This window comes from Balearica regulorum, chromosome 5 (assembly GCF_011004875.1).
Source record: "Balearica regulorum gibbericeps isolate bBalReg1 chromosome 5, bBalReg1.pri, whole genome shotgun sequence".
Taxonomy (NCBI): Eukaryota; Metazoa; Chordata; class Aves; order Gruiformes; family Gruidae; genus Balearica; species Balearica regulorum.
Window position 1 is genome coordinate 12,747,006 of NC_046188.1, and position 21,201 is coordinate 12,768,206.

The following is a 21,201-nucleotide window of genomic DNA, read 5'->3' on the forward strand; positions in this document are numbered from 1 at the left end:
TATCAAGTGATTCAGCAGAAAAGGAAGACTTCTAGTTATTGTATTCAACAAATTACCTGAGACATTGTGTAGAATTCTACCATAGCAGCAGTGAGAGGTTCTGCATACGTGCGAAGCGATGGGATCAGCCTTAGCATTGCACGATTGAATGTTCCATATATCTGAGTAAGCGAAGCTGGTCCAGGATAGTCCACATACACCACAGGAACATGTCGTAAGAATCTGAAAGATTAGCACATTACATAGTCCAGAAGGTCAAATTATAATCTGCATTACTTTCATTATCTTTTGCCAAAATTAAACAACAGCTTGATTCACAATTATCAGCAGTAACTCAGTTGGTTTGATTGCTCCTTAGTGACTTGGACCAAAAAGCATTTTAGCCACGTTATTCAAGAAGCATAACAACAAGCCCACTAACTGGCTGTAAGAATAAGAACCAACTGGTAGGTAGTTCAACAGCAACTAACACAACTTCAGCACAGCTGGTATTAAACAAGTGTATTAAGAACAGATTACATAGTCAATGCTTTGATTTTGACCCCTATTCTGTTGCTATATAGAGTTTATTAAATACATTACCTATGTGAGAGAGGTTTTCTTCCAGGATCAGTAGGTGGATTACATGCACCAACAAACTGAATTCTCTCCAGTTTCACCCATGTCTGATCTGATGTACGATAGAATCCTCCATGTTCCACCATCTGGGGGGAAAAAAAAAAAAAGAAAAATAAAGTCAGTGGAACACTGTATTTCCCCCAAAATAACTGTTATGATACAGCTGATTACAAAGAAAACCAAACCTGTCTAATGAAGGATATGACTCTCTGTGTGCCATATTTATCCATATCTGGCAAGTTAATTTCATCACAGAACAGCACCAGCCACTTTCCTAACTGCACAGGAGCCAGCACCACTCCATTAGGTGTACGCCTGTACTCGCAGTAGTGATCAAAAGTTTTCAAGAGCAGTTCTGGAGTAGTAGCACTAGAGAAGTTGAGTCCAACCACCTTAAAAAGAGAACAATGAAAAGAAATAGTTAAAATACACTAAGGTTTGAAAGAGAGTGTATCGAGAGTTCTGAAAACAGGTATGTTTGGCTTTCCACAGTGGAAGTACATATACCATCTATATATTTGAGATTACTGCCTGTATACTGTTTGCTTCCTATTGCAGGTTCTTCATTTACCATGCAGCAACGCCTCCTGCCCAACCTTGTACTCAGAACATCACAGCTTCAAATAACTGTTACTCCACTTAAATACACTGAAGGATGAGACCTATTCTAGAATATTAGTATTCAAAAACCTGTGGTAAATGGAGGAATGTTCCTGTATTATTAAAGCAGTAAAGGAGAAAGTAGCTTTTAGGTTAAGGTTCTTGTGATATAAATTTAGATTTTGCTCAACATAACCTTTCTTTTTTTTCCTATGTATGCACACGACTGAGGTAGAGGCATTACTGAATTCTGGCTAGCAAATAATTTCCATCCTAAATCAAGACTGCTTTAATCTTTAACAAGATTAGAGACTTGTTACTACTCTGTAATTCACATAAGTGTATATACACACACACTCTTGTATACCTCCATGTCAGGCAGAGCTCTGAGAGCACTGAACAGGGTCATGGTCTTTCCAGAACCTGGTGGGCCACACAGTACTAGAGGTTTGTGTTCTGCAAGCCAAGTATACAGCAATGCTTCATGGCGAACTGTATCTAGGGTTGGTACTACAACATCAGGAGCTGCAACTTTGTGTGTTTCAACTTCAATTTGAGGAACCTTGGATTGCCATGGCACCCATTCACCTGTAATAGACACCTAGGAAAACAAAAAAGTGATCAGACAATTTAGAACAGGAATATAGCTTCAACCTTAGTTACAAGACAATATTTTTTTTTAAACCACAGAATAGTTTGTGGCATCAAATTTGATGTTTTTATTTAAACAGGCAGCTTGTTCACTGAACTGTGAAACTGTAGAATTTAAGATAGTCTAGTGGTTTATTTTCCAGTTTCATCTCCAAAATCTAAAGCAACCTTCTAAGAATACAAAAGAGCAACACTTCTAGCCAAAGAAAGGTTTACCTCATAGTCAATTATAGGTATGCTAGGTGCAGTTGGCAGTGGCACAGTGGTGATTCTCCTAATGTATTCTCCCAGCTCTGCTCTCATTTTCAAACGACTGTCTCCAGAAAGAGACCAGAGTATTGCATAGACCAGGTACCTCTGCAAGCAGCAGAAAAAGCAGCTATTGGTTTTAGAGTAATGGAACAGAATTTAATGAATAACAAAATCAAATCTAGTTACTATACTGACAAGCCAAACACAGCAGTCATACAGCATATCGTACTTACTTGGATGTAACGCTCTAGTTGATCTATCTGCATTGGAAAGTCTGGATGATTGGCATTGTACTGGGCTACGTTGCGGCAAGCTTGATGCAACATGGAGAACAGAGAACCAAGACAGCGCAAGCGGGTGAGATCCATAATGTGTTCCAACTTGAAAGCATGTTCCAGTGCTTTAGTTACCAGGCCGTTAGATGTGAAATACGGCTGCATTATTGTTGCAGCATCTCTCTGAATCTGTTGGGAGAGACAAACACTGCTCAAAACCCTTGCTTCTCATTTGATTAGCAGGCAGCAAGAAATAATTTTGTTTAAGGTTTGAAATGCTTCATATTTTAATATTCTTTAACAAAAATGAAAAAAGTATTTGAAGAGCAAGTCAGCTTTTCTGTGATAGGCTGTCATAAATTAGAAGCACAGACTCTACTTGTGATACAAGTGTTCTTACTACCTTATCCCATAATGTAATCTAAGTTATACCTGCAACATTGGAGATGCTGCTTCTTCTCCTTCATCTTCTTTGCCCTTTCGCCTTCGCTGAGCTTCCTCCTCACCTTCATCCAGAGGAATGCTTCTTAGTCTGGCCAGGAAGTTATTGAATATCATGTCTGTACTGAGAACATCCTCGCTGAACCAGACCATGCCACACCTTGACACAGTAGCCAAAGTGGCGTATTTCAGATCCTGCACCTCAAACATGATACGTACCTAAAGAGTAGGAATTTAAAACAAGACTTTGAAGTAAAAACAAACAAACAAAAGCAAAGCAAAACAAAAAACTCCCCCCTAGACTCCCCCTCCCCAAACAGAGACCTTTTAAAACAAGTTAATTTGTATTTTGCCTCTGAATAATCAGCAGCAGCATTAAACTATCCTAAGGTAAGTTCATCATTATGGACCGTTATCCTAGACTTTCATATAATCCACAAAGTTTGTCTTATAAGGTCAGAGTAGGTATAATGTGAAATAATTGCTTCCACTAAAGCTCTAACTCCAGCAGACCACAACCTGAGATCAGTATTACTCTGCTTGTGACGAGAAAGAGGGACAGTGCTAGTACGGATTAAGGTAAAAGCAACAAGTTTGCAGTCAGCACATCATATAAAAAGAGTAACATTACATTTGGTGGAAGGCTGAGACGTTCTCCATTTGGCAGAGTCAGTAGTTTGTTGTCATCCAAAACAGAGTTCAAATTCTCAACCCATTCAGGGTCTACATCACCATCAAAGATAATCCACTGACGTTTTTGTAGTTCACCTCTCACATTGTCTATGATTCTGCATTAATGGAAATATATATTGCAGTAGAGAACAAAGACTCAGTAAGGCCAGAATATTCGTGGCACAAATGTACTGGCCATTTTTCATTTGTGCTATTAACGACTCACTTTCTCAGGACATGTGTAAACAAGCCATCTGTCCATTCTCTGGTGTTTGGATCCAAAGTACCATAGAGGTGATCTTTGCTGATTGCTTTTGGATCTATAATATGAGCAACACCTTCCACACCCTCCAGCCGTTCAAGGGCTTTCAGAAGTACTCTCCAAGCCATGCTCTTTCCACTTCCGGAGGGACCGACCATCATCAATCCATGATTTATCTGTGTAATCTGGTACAGCTGAAGAACCTGTAACAGAAGAAATGATGTACCAATTAAGTCTTCACTTCAGCAGTCAATCTTAGCTTCTCTGTATTGCTCACTGAAGACAAGAAAAAGGAAAAAGCTTTCCACCTTTTCTAATAAAAAAGGAAGTTTAGGCTTATACATAAATTAACTTCAATTCCACATTTTCAGTTTTATATTTTACCTTTTCAACCCACATGCCACCAACTTCTTCTCCATCACCATAGGTAAGGTACATTTCCCGACACACTTTCTTAAGCTCCTCTCGCAAGGCTGTCATCTCCCCGCGATGATACTGTACTCCAGGGAATACATCAGAAAGGAGACTGAACAGCAACGGAATGTCTTCTGCAACCAGTTTTGGTACCATAGTTTCACATACACTTTGGATCAGGATCTGCAGAGAGAGTCATGTTTCAGTTAAGATTTTTTGTTGTTTGCTTTACCGAATGTGTTCGACAAGGAATACTTCACTGAGTATTTTATTGATAAAGCACCAGACCAGGGTGGTCTTGGTGAAAACAACCATTGATGGGGTCTCAACTTTGAAACTACACAAGGAATTCCTATGGATTTTCAGTTTATGCAACTGTAGTTTCTTATGCCTCTTCACTTTTGGTATTAATGCTTATTGCTGCTCAGTTCCTCAGCAGTTACAAATGTACCGCCTCACAAGAACCTGTCTTTCACTATGATTCAGGGACTCCTAAGACATGTTTAACTTGGAGCTACTAAGCTATCAAATTACCACCTTTTGTAACTAATACTACTTCGCTTGCATGGCTTGACACTAAATGGTAAACACTGCAGGGTTATTTACTTTGTTTAGAGTGTATCCTGTACTTTATCGCAGAAGTAAAGAGTTCCCACACACATTACCTCTTGTTCTGGTAAATTCTCAGCGATTTCTCCCTCATCAACAACTTCACCACGCTCTTCTTTCTCCCGCTTTATCTTCTGAATCCTCTCCCTCTTCACATTACCTGCACTAACCAGCACACTCTTCAGTGCTCTCAAGCCAAAATCATAATGACTTTGGGAGGACAGCTGTTCATCACAAAGCCTAAGAAGCAGAAGTGACAAAATACAATTTGATTCTCAACAGGGACCAACTAAACACTCAGTAAATGTCATTGTTTACTTGAAATGATTGCTGAACAACGTGCTTAGTGAGTGGCAAAGAACATTATAACTTTGAACAATAAGCTCTATTTTTACTGACTGGAGCCAAACTTGTTACTCACTTGAAGAATGGTACTATCTTATTGGCAAGCACTTCAGCTGTACGGAAACCTTGAGAGTACAACATGACCTGGGCAATCAGCTGACGGTCAGGTTTTGTCATTGCCAAGCTACGGAACAACTTCTTCAAGTTGTCAGGCAGATTTGATCTGCCTGCATAGCCAGGATTCATGGTGATGAAGATAGCCATGTCAGGGCTCACTTTGACTTGTTTGTTCAGCAGCTCACAAGTAATAGGTGTTGCAGCTGAAAAGAGAGTACATTTAGTTACACTTGAGATCAATCACCTTGAGAACAGAAGTCATACTTTATTCTATCTTAGTTTCCTACAGCAGTGGACAGCAGGTCCTCTGGTACTGCAACTCAAATACAAATTTCTACCAGCTGAAAGTCACTTCAAGTTTTTAAGTTTTGACAGAAAGTGGCTTCATCCTTGGATTTTTTGGGAGAAATGTAGCTGAGCAACAAAACACAAAACAGCACAAAGGATGCTAGAGATGCTGTACAACACTATTAAGAATGAACAATTACGTACTCTTGTCATAGTTGGGGTTGGAATGCTCTCGCAAGGCTTCCTGGATACACTGCACTTGCTGCGAAACAGCAGAGAGCATACGCTCCTCCAGTCTGTTGAACTCATCAAAGCAGCCCCAGGCGCCTACTTGGCAAAGTCCCACAAAGATGCGTCCCATTGCCTGCAAGCAGAGGGGAAAATTCACTGAAGTTGCATGATCATTCTTGCCTCTGCATAGGCAAAGAGAACAGAAAAGAGCACTTCATACAACAAATCCAAGGCAGAAAGGAGCTGTATTTGTATGTAGGTTGCCATCTTTGTAGTACTCTAAGAGTTGTACACGGGTTCTAACTGACTTTCAGATGTTCACTGCTTCCTATTGTTACATACTGTCCTGCAGTGCATTCACAAAACAGTCAAGATAAGTCCACTGCATAATGTTTTGTTTGCTGATACCATTAATACCAGGTGCAGTTCTAGTTTTTATTGCACAGAAGATACAAAACATTTCAGAAGAGCAAACTGGATGGCCAAAGTATGACCTAAAGAACAACATGGAGGTCTAAAAGCCACTGGTTTAGGACAAATAGGAATCAACTGTTCACTGTCTTTTCCACTACAACAACTAAGAAATTGTTAAAAAAGACAAAAGAAAGTGCTCCTTCATAAAGTGCACAGTAATGCAATTGAACTCTTTGGTAGAGAATACTATAGAAGCAAATGTGCATGTGGATTTAAGGGGAGAAATGAGTACCTGGAGAAAGGTTCACTGGAGCATGAATAGAGTGCATGGAAATGCACATGAAATGGAGCATTTCAGCTTGGGACCTCCTGATCCTCACAACTGTCAGAGACAGGAAGGGGACTGGGGGCACCTTCACGCACTATCTGTGATCTTATCTACTCCCAAGGTATTTTCTTACAGACACTGCTACAGGCCAAATGCTGACTAAATGGACCCCTGGTCTGATCAAAATACAGCTGTACAGAAAAAAAAACCAAAAAACCACAACAGATGGGCAACCTGGCAGAGTCCATGAAGCATCATGATTCCTTATCCATGTTTTTATATTGTTTTTTATATATATACCTGACTAAGGTTTTTATTTTGAGACATTTGCTGCGTTACACTTTACAGAGGCATTTCATCTGGTTTTCAGTTTGAAGACACCATTAGTTTTGAAATATCTGGGTAAAATTTTTTTAGTTTTGAAGAATCTTTCACATGCTGAGGCAAACTCCACAGTTATATCGCAAAGGATAATGTGGTAATAGTACAGCTATTTTGGCAGTCTCATACTCTCATCTGTTTTCCATTAAACCAGTACTAGCAGTGCAAACTAACCGGTTTAAGTTACCTCCCTAAAGCCCCCCACTCCATACTTCCTCTTTCTTTCCCTCCATTTGCTGCTATAGAACTACTTGTTCTAAAAAACCAGAACCCCTCCCCCAGCAATGTTCTGCCCCACTTTTGCTTTATGCATCTTTTGTTACAGAGCATCTATGTGACCCACAGATATCGGCTCAGTTAAGACTTAGATAATCATCTCGAAAATAAACACTGCCAGCTGTTGTAGAGTTCTGAAGAGATTCATATTGCTTGTTAGCAAAAACTACATTTTTTTTTAATCAAACAGCTTACCTGGAAGTCAAATGTTTCATCACAGTTGAAAACCAACACAAAGCGGCCAAGCTGATGTCCAAGAGCCTTAACAGATTCCGTTTTACCAGTACCAGCAGGACCTATTTTTGAAGTGGGACAGACATATTTTAGTGTTTGTCATCTGAGTTATCACTTCCTACTCATGTAATCTGCCAGCATGCTGATTCTGATGGTCAGAAGAGGGTACAGTGAAAACTAAAACTGTTACAACTTCCCCCAAAAGATTGTTTGGTTCTTAGTTATACTAAGTTATAAGTGTTCTGCATGTTTACATTACAGCTATATATTAGAGAGGTTAACAGTTTATATACTTGTCTCAAGTTTTTATTGTACTTCAGTACAAACTTACCAAATGGTGATCCTCCAAGTCTTGCCTCCAGGGCTTGTGTCATTGTCAGGTAACAGCGGTCAGTAAGAGGAGTCTGTACTAGCTTATCCTGAACACCAAGGTACTCAAAACCATAGTTGAATTTGGCATTTGCCATCTGAATGGAGAGCTGCTGCAACACATCTGTCTGCTTTGGGTCAAAGTAGAACCGCATTTGGCTGAGCCACTCAAAGGATTTGGAGTTGTCAATCTTGCTTTTGATCAGTGATCTTGTAACATCTCTCTGGTGCACCAACTCGGTGATCTGGAGAATGAAGTAATGCCTTAGATCACAGCAATACAAGCCATTGCTAGTAAAGCCAGGAATCCACAGCTTTTCAGATTAGCTTAGTAAATTGCCACCACTTAGTAAATTGCCACCACTTAGAAATTACAACCTACCAACAGTCTCTGCTATGAAATCTGTTGCTACAAAGACAAAACTAACAATGTTGACTGCTCTTGTTAAGAACTTTCAGCAAAGCACTCCGGTCCAGTTAGTCTGTTAATCCATTACACTACTGAACTAGTATTTTACTTGCCAGAAACTATGAAGACAAGTACTTCTAAAACAGACCACATATTTTCCTCTCAAAATCTACAGAAATAACCCAGGATGATTTTAAGTTCCCCCTCCCTCAGTCCTTATCTACAAAAAACCACCATATAATAATTACAATAATAAGCAGCTTCATGAGATATTTTATTTTTGAATGAAGAAATCAGTAACTTCCACATTTGGAAGAGCTAGTTGGAAGATCAGTTCAGTGAGATAGTCTATAATATGCTATCATGCACTAAGCTGACCAGAGTGAAAAACTACCACCACCTACAGGATCAGGGCTTGATACAGTTGTTTAAATTGTATGAAACCTTTTCCTAGAGGAAAAATAACTCTTAGGCTAATCAATCTTTTCATTAACCTTTTAAAAGAAGATCCTCACCTGCAAACTCAGAAGAGGAAAGGAGGTTTTTACTTACCAAGTGCTCCAGCTTCCTTCTGCGAAGAGGCGGCTGCTCCATCAGCACAGAGTCTGCCAGGACGTTGAGTGTGACCTCAACATTAGCTAGTACAGACTGGAGAGGACTGTTGTCTCCAACTCCACCCATACCATTGAGGGCTGACTCAACATTCTCAGACCACGCAATCTGGGCTGACAGGACAACAAGCTGAGCCTGTGTAACAAAAATCCTCATCAGATAGTTTTCCCCACTGAAGAAACCAAGCTGCAGTGTGCTTAAGTGTTCCCTACTGATACCTGGTATTTGTCAATCCAAGAGATGTAGACTGCTGGATCAATTGAAGTTGCTTTTCCAAAGATTTCTACTTCAGTAACAGATTCTGCAAGCAATTTAGCAAGGGTCACTCTCATTTCTTTCTCAACAAGAGTAAGCCACTCATTGATCTTGGGATGTTCTGTGATGGAGACAGGTGTTTTGAACAGCACCTGCAAGAATTAGGTTTAAGTCAGCCCATGTTCACTTATTTTCAGGATTTTATTTAAGAAGAAACACTGCAGCTATACCTCCTCTCCCTCACGTGATGATATCCCAAGAACCACAGAATTATCTTCATTGAGAATGATGCTAGAAACGCCAGCAAACATCTTCTTGAAGTGCTTCTGCAGCTTAGCAACATTTTTGCTGTTTCCAATGATTTCAAGCAAGTCTTCATCACCAACAAAATAAAACCTAATAATTACATAAAATTAGACCTATATCAGAACTCCAACTATGACTTTTAATTTATTTATGATTCATAGATGGCCACTACATGGGAGTAACGACAATCATTTCCCCAACACTGCAAGAGTGCACGAACCATAAATTTGCTAGAAGTTATACTTCAGTTCTAAAATTCTTAGTTCATGTGGTCTGTACCATATAAAAGTGTATACATGCTCCATTCTGTGGATAGCATTCTTTACCTATCCATCCCTGCAATACCCACAGTAGAGCTTGGAATTAGGCAGGGAGAACTACCTCTCAGTAACTGCCTCAGCCTTGCTCTCTTATGCTAAGTGACAAACTAGGTGAGGACTACAGGTAAGTCAGAACCAATGACTTAAATACTGGATTGTGACAGTTTAGACATTGTCCTTCAACCAAATGCCACAACTAAGCAGTTCAAAATAGAACCTGTCAGTTCACAAAAATCAGCTGCAACGGTTCCTCCTTTAGCAATACGTGAATCCTACAACCAGCCACAGATAAGCAAGTAAGGGCAGTTTTAGTCCCGCTTCCTAAGAAGTACTTATAACTGAATTCTGTATTTAGACAACAGATTTAAAGGGTCATAACACCTTATATATATCCAATACATAAAAACTGGTAGAAGCTTTACAGAACAGTACACCAATTCCTGCACAGAAACATCAAATTACTTTACTTCAAGAGTCAATAAAGTCAACTTCTTACCGAGGGAAAGAGGACCTCTCCCTTTCTAAGTATTCTCCCAGTGCCTTCTGTATCTTCCCAAGCAAGTCTGCCAGTCTCTCTAACGACCTCTGCACACCTTGAATGTTAAGAACATCCATCACAAGTGGAGATTTGGACACCTTTTTCATGAGTGCCAAAAATTCAGTGCTGATGCTGCAAGTAAAATAACACAGTACATTAGTGCAAAGTCAGTAACCATGAGCCTGCAGAACACCAAATGACCACTGCCTCTCTAATTGTTGCGGCTGCCTTAGGGAACACAAGCTTTTCATCTACCTCAAGTCCACAACAACAAAATCTAACTTCTCTGCAGCGTTCAATCTATCAATTCCACTGCTGAAGGTCTAGTTTTCTTTAGTTCCTGAAGAGATGCATAAAACTGATTCTTTGATCTGACCGGAAGCATGTGGAATGAATAAGGACGACTAGAGCAACTTAAAGCAGAGGAAGAAAACTATGTTTGAGAGATGAGACTAAAGGCTGCGGCGACAGAAATCAGTCTGCTTGTTGCAGGTCAGAAAAATCCTTTAGGTAGCCGACTGGAACTAGCAAGAAAACCCACCTGAATCTCAATCATCTTCTAAAAATCATACATCAATCCATTTTATAATAAACCTTTTTCTGTCATAGTTGTCTACAGGCACCTCTTGCCACATTTGTTTGTTTGATGAACTTAGGTCTACAGCAGGGCTGTAATCCAGCTGGACCAGGTAAGAATACAGTTAGTATTTCAACTTAGTGTGCTACACTGAAGTCACGAAGTTGCAAGCCTGTCCACATGGTGCCCCAAGGGAGGCAAGAGAAGAACAAAGCAATTAAAAAGTTACCTCTGGAACCGTTGGGTCTCTACAGGCAGCAAGTGCTTGATGTCTGCACTACCAGTAAAGATACCCTCCAGGTAGACCCATCGCCTTTGGACATCTATCCAGACATCAAAGAGTGCCATGATACGGTTCAGCTTATCTTCCCAGCTAAGCGCATCTTCCTCAAATACCTAAAGTTTAAATGCTGCATTAATATTCATTTTAATAGTATCAGGAGTTTGACTGGTAACAATTATTAGTGGAAACAGTTATTTGAGAGTATGCATGTGCAATTGTCTGTCAACTTAAATAGTGAATATAGTCCCTGCTGACAAATATATAAACTAAACAAAAGGGAAAGGCAGAATTCAATGAAGATTCTTTAGCTTTGTTCTCCATTTTACCTTGTAGTATGGCGATAGCTTCATAGCGGACACACTGTTAATGTGCTCTTTTACTTTGTTGAAAAGGTCATCCCATCCACGGATCAAACGACATTTGTTCTGGTAATTGACCAAATCCAGTTCATAAGTGTTCCACACTTCTCTTATCTGAAGGAAAAAATGTTTAAGATATGACATCAATCATTTCTGCTCCAACATAGTTACAAAGTAGAAATGTATTACAGTAATCAGATTTTACTTTTCTTACCCAAGGATTTTGGGTTTATGCTCAAGCTTTTGTTAAAAATACTGAGAATATGATGCAGTTAGGTAAAACTTCAATAAGGTGGTGTCTTTGCAGTCATTATCAAGGACTGCTTTTCCCAAATATTTCAAGTTATTTGCAAGGAGGCTTACATAGCTTTTAGCTGTTCCCCAAAACAGTGTTCCATGGAGTCTCAGCACTTGTATCAACAGCTTAGATTGACAAGTTTACTACAGAAGTGCCAGTCACCCAACAGCAAGCCTTTGATGTGCTATTACGTTCATATATACAAGAGCTGATACTAGCCTGTTTCAAGAACTCTTCCAAAGCCATCTCTCCCTGAGCCACAAGCAGAACATCTTTGACAATTGCTTCATTTCTCTGTAAATCGACATCCCAGATCTGACCCAGGGTCAATTCTGAGACTACCCAGTTAACGTGAAGCCTTTTCATCAGCTGTTTCCAGTGACGATCTTTAAGTGCCTCGGATTTCAGTTCAATAACCAACATGTTTATCTATAGAAGACAAGAAAACAAGTTACATCATTGAACTATATATAAAATACATATATTTTAGAAATGACTGTAACTTACCTTCATGTAGCCCTTCAGAAGTCTCTGGACATACTCATAGGAGGCATACTGTCGCAAGCGGGCAGGGAAGTTTTTCAGTTGGTTCAACAGACCATCTAAGTTTTGTCGAAGCTGTCAGTAATATAAAATCAATGAAATCTTTCTCTGCAAGTGCTGTGCATGTAGTTGTACAAGTTTAAAGTTGTCTATACATTCTTATAGAAACCTCTTGCTAATGAGATATTATTGACAGTACAGCTCTTTTAGTGTTATACTCATTTGCATAAGATGTGGTTACTCTATAGCTGGGAAAGTAATTTTATTGGTCTGATTAAGAATTATGACATAGTAGTCACAGGTGGTGTACGGGTTAATGTTCCTACCACTCTCTGCCTCCTAAGCATTGAACTAAAACTGATGCTGTTCATCCCACCATATAAAGGAGTTTCCCTAAGAGGTATAACAGCCTATTTAAAAAAAAGCAGTTACTTCTCTGTAGATGCAGACCAATCTCAATTTCAAAACTACCACGATTGCATAAATCTCCAGCAAAATTACTTAAGTTATGACAAACCCTGCAAGTTTGTTTTTTTAGCTTAGCATGAGAAGAAACATGCTCACAAGCTACTGAAAAAAGTATCCAAACAATCTGGAATGTGACAATTGAGCACATCTATATCAAGAGGTCTAACTCCTAATTTGCATATACTTGCGGTAGTTACATTGTTTATGTATACAGAAGTGAAGTACCTTGCGAGGCTGTACTGAAACCCAGGGTTGTTCTTTCATTTGATCAATCTGTTCCCAGACCTTAGAGAGTTCAGACCAGACGCCTTTGAGATCCTGCAACTCTTCAAGAGCTACCTGTAGTAAAGAATTTATCAATCATCAGCAGTTTTTCCTGATTTTTCCAGTCATTAGCATGGGGGAGTTAAACAGAATACTTTCAACATGTCAAAAACCTTCAGATAGCTTGCCAATTCAACAGAACTGCAACAGCAAGTGACCCAGGTTAGATTTTTGCATCTCAGGTCACATAATAGCTTCTCAAGAATAAGACAGTCAAGGAAGAGATCAATTTCTTAAGGCTAGAACTGAACAAGTGTGGAGATTGTATCTTGACACTAGTACATTGCAGGCTACAGGTCACTCTCTCTCTCTCTTGAGAGAGAGATGGAACTGAAACATTTTTATCTGAATCTGACAAGAAGTTGCATGAGCAGGTTGTACCTGGACGCGCTCTTCACTGCCACTGAGTAGTCCTGTATCTGTTAGTTCCAGAGCTTCCTTGGCCTTCGCACACTTCTCACGATCATCCTTCAGCCTACCAAATTTTCCTTCGTAAATGGTAAGAGCTTGAAGAGCCTCTTCTGGACGCAGGTTTCCCTAAAATTTGCACGCGATACATTAATCTAAAAATCCTACAATCAAGTTGAAGCCAAGTTAAAAGCAAGGACCAAATACTAAATGTTGGCATGTCTCATTATTTTTCCATTTCCAGTTTGCTGACAATAAGGATACATACTAATCCAGAATAAGTCTCATCCCACTTTTACATGCAGTTTTTGGCTTTAATAAATATAATTTTAGGAAAAAAACCCCCAAACAACAAAACAGCTTGCTTCTGAATCCTCCTACATGCATGCCTTTGACATATCCCCTATTGCAGCCAAAGCTTTGTTAGTTGCTGAAGTCATCTTGCTTTTTGCACTTAACAGAGGCCTATGTTTTAAAGGTAAATTTCCCTCTGCCCTCCTCCATCAACACATCAGCAAGTTATTATAGAACCCTCAAAAAGACTTTTACTATAATCTAAAATGAAAAACTCCAAAAAAGCATAAAAATAAACTGCCTACTTCTCACTGAATGCAGAGAATCTACCTAATTTGCTGAAGGAGTATTAATCATCACTACTTACTGTTACGGGCTTTGTTTTCTCCCAGTCTGTTAGCAAGTCAGTTGTTCGGCTCTCCACTGCACGATCCTCTTGAACTATCTTCATCTGCAAATTTGCTACTTGTTGTTGAATGGCAGAATCCTTTCTACGCATGATGTCATTAAAGGCTCCCCATTCTCCTTCAATGTTGTCAATGTACAGCCAAGAGGATGGAAACTGGAATCTTTGTTTCTCAAGCAAGCGCTGACCATTGCGATAAAGCTATATAAGAGAGACAGTGATTCTAAGTTAAAAAGACAAAACTAACTTAAGTTGCAAGGCCAAATACTCAACATATTTTAACAAGTGCTCACTACATGAACTAGAGTTCATAGGATTCCTCAGGATATGAAGTTTAAGTCTGTTCTCAAGAGAACCTGAATATCATAAAGCTGCATCTCAAGAGCTGAGTCTGACATTTCCAAAAGTGAGAATCCTAAGCAAGACAACATACCTCAACTTGCTTTTCAAACTGCTTGATTTTACGTTTCAAGGATTGCACGTATGTGATGAACGTCACTGCATCTGATGTGCTGGCAGTGTCCACCGAATGCTGCTCCAGTTCCTGACGGGACTGTTTGGGGCACAAATCAGTGTTTTAGAAGTCTAGAACAGTTGAACTGAAAGTGAAAAACTGGAATTTGGACTTGTCTTACCTTAGAAATTTGTGAATGAAACTCTGTCATATTCTGACCAAGCATTTGGCCAAATTTGCTGAGCACTTCCTTGTGCCAGGAGTCATACTTCAAGTTCACCTTTGATTGTACCTGTAATTGGATAAAGTTACATAATAGTAATTTGTTGGTGTTGCTATTTTCTGTTATACACCCATTCTCAAATTTAATGCATTTATTTATTACAAACAATTATTACAACTTCTTACCTTGCCATAGTCTATGACAACAGGTCCAAATTCCTTTCTGGTTTCTGCATTGTCAAATGTTCCTCTTGCCTTTCTTATCTGAACTAGAAGGGCCTGCCACTTATTTAGGTCTTCTCCAAGACGGTTGTATATGTTTTCGGCCTGCATATCCCACAGACACTGGTATTGCAGCCAAACCTAATTTGAGGTATTTCACAAACAATGTTCAGAACTTCTTCAGTATATTCCAAAACATGTGTGTCTCCCCAAGCCCCAGAAAAACAGAGAGAAAAGTCCACGTTCATTTCAGCTATAGCATTACGTGGTGTCAGGCTCCTACCTTCACATACTGCTCCACTTCAGTCACAATTCCCATGACGGCAGAGTACGACTCCTCCAGAGCCGCAGGACCATCAGGCATCCTTGTCAATGCATTACGATAGAATTTCTCTTCCTCAGACAGCTCATAATGCACTCCAACCTAAGAACCACAGTTATACACGTGATATACATGAATTTCTACGGCACTCAGCTTCAGTCCTGAGCAACATGCTAAGGTATTGAGCACAATTAACTGCAAAGTGAAAATAGCTGCTCAGTCTTTGATACAGCTTCATTACACTTACCTGATATCTCTGACTTTGAATTCTTGGTAGTGACAGGATTACCATCTTCCAAGAAAACATTTCTTGATAAAGTTTGTATCTACACTCCTCAATTGGTGGATTCAAGTATATCACCTGGTTGGTTATTCTTAGTTCATGTACAATGTTCTGCAGAAACAGTAAACACATTCAGTTTTACTGGCAGATACTACTACAAGTAGACAAGAATTTTGGACTTCAAGAAGTAGCACACACTTTTGAAAAATCAACTTGCACTTAAAATGGGAGGAGGTATGTATTCCTCCAAAACCAAGTGCAAAAGAAATATTGCACCCATTGCTCCCATTGTGCTGGTTTTGGCTGGGACAGAGTTCATTTTCTTTACAGTAGCTGGTATGGGGCTGCGGTTTGGATCTGAGCTAGAAACAATGTTGGTAACAGAGGGATGTTTTAGTTACTGCTGAGCAGCGCTTACACAGAGCCAAGGCCTTTTCTGCTCCTCACCCCACCCCACCACAAGTAGGCTGGGGTGCACAAGGAGTTGGGAGGGGACAAGCTGGGACAGCTGACCCCAAAGACCAAAGGGATATTCCATACCATATGGTGTCATGCTCAGCATATAAAGCTGGGGGAAGAAGGAGGAAGAGAGGGACGTTTGGAGCAATGGCGTTTGTCTTCCAAAGTAACTGTTACATGTGACGCAGCCCTGCTTTCCTGGAGATGGCTGAACATCTGCCAGCCAATGGGAAGTGGGGAATGAATTCCTGGTTTTGCTTTGCTTGCTTGCGTGTGTGGCTTTTGCTTTACTTATTAACCTGTCTTTACCTTAACTCATGAGTTTTTTCACTTTTACTTTTCTGATTCTCTCCCCCATCCCACGGGGGCGCAGAGTGAGCAAGTGGCTGTGTGGGGCTTAGCTGGTTGGGGTTAAACCATGACACCCATATAAGCCTCAGATACAGTTCTTGCATTAAGTAATTGACAATAAGGAAAAAACCCCCAAAACCCAAGAAAAAAAGTCCACAACAAAACTTACTTTGATCTTGGGTTCGCCACCAGGCTTATGGCTCACTTGAGGAGCATCTGTATCCATGTCAACTTCTGCTTTGTCATCTGCTTGACCAAGAAGAACTTGGGTCCAGGCCCTCAGTCCAGCTTGCAAACGAACACCCAGGATTCTTTCGATCTAAAGAAAATAAGCCACACTGGAGAAAAAAGCTGTATGTTCACTGCAAAAATATCCTCACTGTCAATATATTCTGACACCAGGCACACTGTGGTGTCTCAAAGAACCAAGTGCTCCTTTATTAAGTCATTAAAGAAGTTTAAGAGTTCTGGTAAATTTTCCCTGAATATCAACTCAAAACTTTTGTCCCCATGGAATTAAACAATTTTAATTGCTTTGAAGTTGGCCTAGTGTCCAATAACCTGAAACTTAACTCAACAGGCAGAACCAAACGGTATGAAGGCAATGAGTCTTTGCTACTAGCACAGCAAATTTTCACCACCCTGCTCCCCAGCACTATCTAGGCAGTCAAGCTGTATCAAACTTTTTTTCTTCAAAGGACAAAACTCCCCTTGAATTCATTGATCCCAAAAGTCAACAGCTAAAAACAACCAGATCTTGCATCTTCTGCATACTGAAAATGCACTGAAATTTTCAGAGAATGGGAAGACAGAATTTTCCCTGAGTGACTATGAAGAGCATAATCAAAAAACATTTTGCACCTGATCAAAATGTTTCCTCTAAATATATACTAGTCCTTGATCTCAAACCTACCTCCATATCCAACTTATTGACCCAGATTGGCAAATTTGAATATGAGTGAAGATTTAAGTCATCCACAGCTTTCTGAACCCTGTTCAAGATTTCGGAGAAAGTCTTGTGATCGTACATGCATGTTTCCAACGATCTCACTTCCAGGTCTATTTTCTCTTCAATAATGAGCAGATCATCCACCTATAATGGTTTAGGAAAAATGGGATGTTTAGTCTGACAGGTTAGATAGAGACAACAATAACTATGCAGTACTGGTTAGTCACTTCTGTATTTGGATGCAGCAAATCCATCAGTTTTAGTAGTACTAAAAGATCCATTCAGCTGGCCAACTTGTGCCAACTCAATCAGCTGCTTAACCAAAGAGCTACAGAACAGGTCATTGGCTATCCAATTCCACTTTTGGTTAACCACACATTACTGAAGTATAAATGTAAAAATTTTGCAGAATATGAAAGATAAACCAAACCTTTTCCTGGAAGCTGAAGACAGTCTCAGCTAAGCGCTGTACATATGGATCAAGTTTGTATGATTCCCACACGAGTGCAATTCCTTCTGCAATCAAAGCCTGCACCTCTTTCTTCAAGCCAGCAACCAGAAGTGAGATAGTATTACGCTCTTCTACTTTCTCACATGTTCTTTCATATGTACGGACACTTTCAATGAGAGAAATAGCAAATGGATAGAGCTGGTTTGCTTGGTGAGCTTTGTTGACAATTGCTAGTGGAACACGGAACCCAAGCCACTTCAGGTTTCGGACTTCCTTTGAAAGTGTAATTATTTCTGGGAGGAAGTTGACTTTCAGTTTCAGGACATTTCCGGTTCGACCTCTAACACGAGTGCTTTCAATGGTGAAAATACGACCAGACACACCAAGATTCCGCTGCTGAACTTTTCTTGCCCAGTCATCAAAGATCTCCTGAGTGTTGAGCTTCATGCGAAAGCTATCTCCATCCTGCTTTAGCTTCTGACCTTCTACATGGTTCTCCCAACCTTTGCCAAGGACATCCTCAACACGCTTCATGTAAGCCGTGAGCTGTCTGTCAATCTGTTTTGCCCAAATTATAGACCCAGACACAGGAGGCAAGTCACGAACATGACTCATTTTACAAGCTTGACTCTGTGGGTATTGTACTTTAAATTTGTCATGAAGAGACTCAATATCATCTTTTACGCGCTGGATCAATTGTGTTTGATATTCACGAATGGCACCGCGAATGTGAGGTCTGACAAACAAGGCATTAAAACGAGAGAAGATTCTGAACATTTCATTGGCATTCTTTGCTGTACCAAGCTGGTCTCTCAAACGGGCAGTTATTCTTGTTTCAACTCTGTCAATTCTTTCATCATATCGTTTCATTGCTGCTTCCCATGCTTCTGTACCTTCTTTGGAAACATCTAACCCATCTACTTCCTTAACATTCTCATAAGCAAGATTGACTTCTTCAATCGCATTAGCATCTGCAGCATCAAAAAGGACTTCTGCTACCTTCATATCCTGTGGTTCAGGTACCTCTCCTTGATTTTGCTGGGCAACCGCAGTTACCTGCAATAGAATCACAGTTTAGTAGTTGGAAGCTTCAAAATTCACCTACAAATAGCTAAACAGAGTCTGTTCTATCAAGCGTTGCAAAAAACCTACAAAGTACTAAATCCTTAACAAACTTTCAGTCACGTTTCAGATTTAAGTTCCACTAGGAATGGTGCAACACAGTTACTTTACACTCCACTAGTGTGCAGTAGAATCTCATTTTCCCCTGTGGTTCAGCCAAGCTCAAGTATTTACATACTTACTAATCTCCTCTATGTTAAGTCTGGACTTGCTGTGTCTATTAACATGAGCATGCCCACGTAGTAGATGGAAGTACATGAGAATTAAAGCTAAGCCTATTAGCAAGGATTCAAAACTAGACTGTTTTTGGAAGCAGATAGCAAAACTGAATGTTACATTAGTTTGCGCTGGTATCTTTTTAAAGCAACAGTGAACACTCTTGAAGAAGCCACACAGATTTTCTATCCGTTAACGGCTCAGAATATTACCTGAGGTCGCAAGACTCTCACAATAACTGCCCTCAGCTGCTCGTGCTGACGCCTAAATTTCCTCATTTGGTCAAGACGACCTTGGAGTTTCCTATGAGCAGGATTGATACGCCACACCATCTTCAGGTTCTCTTCCCTTTTTCTTTTCACAATATCTCTCAGCAGAACTTGTAGCTTCTCATACTCATCATCCCAGGTTTGGAAAACTTCAAAGCACGCAACCATTACCTGAAGAGAGTTTTAGAACAGGAACTTTAGCTCTCAAATGAAACGCTTCCTGAAAGTCACTAGTCAATGCAAAAATACAGCTGCCAGCACCATGAAACCATGTACATACCTTTTCAAATTCTTCATAGGCAACATGCATCAGTTTTCTGGTTCCCAACACTTTAAGTAGCTGAGAGCTCAGATCTCTTGAAATAGCCTCCACTAAACGCAATGCCCTTTGAATTGGGTATTTTGTGTTTCTGATTTTTCTCAAATGGGTAAATATTGCAACAAGGGCCTGCCTTATTTTGTCCAGCTCAGTAGCAGACAGCAAGTCATTCAGTGGAAAGTCTTTCATCAGTGGATTATAGTCATTCACGGTTTCCAGAGCCTGTTTTAGACCTAAATGTAATAGAAAAGATTTTTAATATAACTTTTTATTAAGCAAATCAGTAGCTTTAACTAGACCAAGGTTACTCTAAACAGCATTGTTCTTTGTACCACAATGTTCAAGTTTCATAAGCTTCAGTTCCGTAAGACATTTGTTAAAAATTTTACTGAATGGACAATTTACCTGTGTCTGTATCGAAGCTGACAGTTGCATGAAAACGTTTGCCATGTTTTAGAATATCCAGAGTCAGAAGAACTTCTGGACTTTCGCGTTTTTCCTGAATGCGATACAGAGCCCGTTCCAAATTTAACCAGAAGCTTATCTCCTGTAATGCAGTGCCTGATGCAGGATCTCGATCTAATTTGGTCACCTTAAAAGTAATAGAGAGAAAGAGAAGGGAGTGAGAAAAGCATATAACTTACATGCTTCAACTGTAGAAACTTGCTCTATTACTAAGTATAATTGAAACACATAACATCTACTAGGTTTTAATAATCCAACCTCAGACAGTTTTGGCACTCATTCTGTGAGAAGTGTAAGAACTGCAGGACAACAGGAGTCACAGTTTAATTCCAGGGGTCCTAAAGGTCAGGTTTAGGACCTTCATGTAGTATCTTCAGCACAGCCTAAGAAGATCACCTGTCCACTTTCCTGATCAATGCCTGTATTCTGGTTAATGACAGATGAACCAGGCAAGAAAACAAACATTTTATGCTCTGCAGTAAGAAAAGGCACCATTCTTCCATGAGCAATAGGTGTTTACTGTGCCCATGGAGGGAAAAAAGCCAGAAGAGTATCTGAGATGCTATTTCTGAGTGACAGCAGAAGAACAGCAGAGCTGTTTTGAAAAGTAACAGGCAGTAGTACAAGAGATTACAAGACAGGCCTGGAATAACTGTTCTGAAATGGTTGTGGATACACCTCGGGAAACAACAAAACAAACAAACAAGACTTGTTTCTCTCAATCTGCTGTCAAGATTTGAAAAATAGTTACAAAATTCACAAGGTTACAGCCAGTTACTTGAATCTATTATGACAGAGATAAAATAGTCATGCTCTCAGCTTCTTGCAGAACAATTTATACTGGACTCTAAATTTAAACTAGGCTTAGCCTAGTCTAGAATTAGTCTAATTTAGACTAGCGTCTCTGGTGACTCAGAAAA

General features: G+C 39.8%; 1 protein-coding gene across 2 annotated transcripts in view; it reads right to left on the reverse strand.

The window, feature by feature from the left end:
- DYNC1H1 (dynein cytoplasmic 1 heavy chain 1) overlaps window positions 1–21,201 on the reverse strand; it is a 44,929-nt gene that overhangs the window by 19,274 nt on the left and 4,454 nt on the right. For both annotated transcript variants that reach the window (XM_075753537.1, XM_075753538.1), the window contains exons 5-41: window positions 20,222–20,408; window positions 19,778–20,049; window positions 19,441–19,668; window positions 17,870–18,946; window positions 17,404–17,583; window positions 16,660–16,809; window positions 15,645–15,791; window positions 15,359–15,499; window positions 15,040–15,216; window positions 14,813–14,923; window positions 14,611–14,730; window positions 14,139–14,378; window positions 13,451–13,606; window positions 12,971–13,084; window positions 12,242–12,352; window positions 11,954–12,163; window positions 11,404–11,550; window positions 11,024–11,190; window positions 10,176–10,349; window positions 9,284–9,449; window positions 9,017–9,205; window positions 8,739–8,933; window positions 7,740–8,022; window positions 7,370–7,470; window positions 5,749–5,908; window positions 5,216–5,459; window positions 4,851–5,034; window positions 4,156–4,368; window positions 3,736–3,974; window positions 3,469–3,625; window positions 2,829–3,056; window positions 2,355–2,585; window positions 2,086–2,226; window positions 1,586–1,819; window positions 804–1,010; window positions 583–704; window positions 57–222 (exon numbers count right to left, since the gene is read on the reverse strand). In XM_075753537.1, the coding sequence (XP_075609652.1) occupies window positions 57–222; window positions 583–704; window positions 804–1,010; window positions 1,586–1,819; window positions 2,086–2,226; window positions 2,355–2,585; window positions 2,829–3,056; window positions 3,469–3,625; window positions 3,736–3,974; window positions 4,156–4,368; window positions 4,851–5,034; window positions 5,216–5,459; window positions 5,749–5,908; window positions 7,370–7,470; window positions 7,740–8,022; window positions 8,739–8,933; window positions 9,017–9,205; window positions 9,284–9,449; window positions 10,176–10,349; window positions 11,024–11,190; window positions 11,404–11,550; window positions 11,954–12,163; window positions 12,242–12,352; window positions 12,971–13,084; window positions 13,451–13,606; window positions 14,139–14,378; window positions 14,611–14,730; window positions 14,813–14,923; window positions 15,040–15,216; window positions 15,359–15,499; window positions 15,645–15,791; window positions 16,660–16,809; window positions 17,404–17,583; window positions 17,870–18,946; window positions 19,441–19,668; window positions 19,778–20,049; window positions 20,222–20,408 (7,569 nt within the window). The remainder of the gene's footprint in view (window positions 1–56; window positions 223–582; window positions 705–803; window positions 1,011–1,585; window positions 1,820–2,085; window positions 2,227–2,354; window positions 2,586–2,828; window positions 3,057–3,468; window positions 3,626–3,735; window positions 3,975–4,155; window positions 4,369–4,850; window positions 5,035–5,215; window positions 5,460–5,748; window positions 5,909–7,369; window positions 7,471–7,739; window positions 8,023–8,738; window positions 8,934–9,016; window positions 9,206–9,283; window positions 9,450–10,175; window positions 10,350–11,023; window positions 11,191–11,403; window positions 11,551–11,953; window positions 12,164–12,241; window positions 12,353–12,970; window positions 13,085–13,450; window positions 13,607–14,138; window positions 14,379–14,610; window positions 14,731–14,812; window positions 14,924–15,039; window positions 15,217–15,358; window positions 15,500–15,644; window positions 15,792–16,659; window positions 16,810–17,403; window positions 17,584–17,869; window positions 18,947–19,440; window positions 19,669–19,777; window positions 20,050–20,221; window positions 20,409–21,201) is intronic.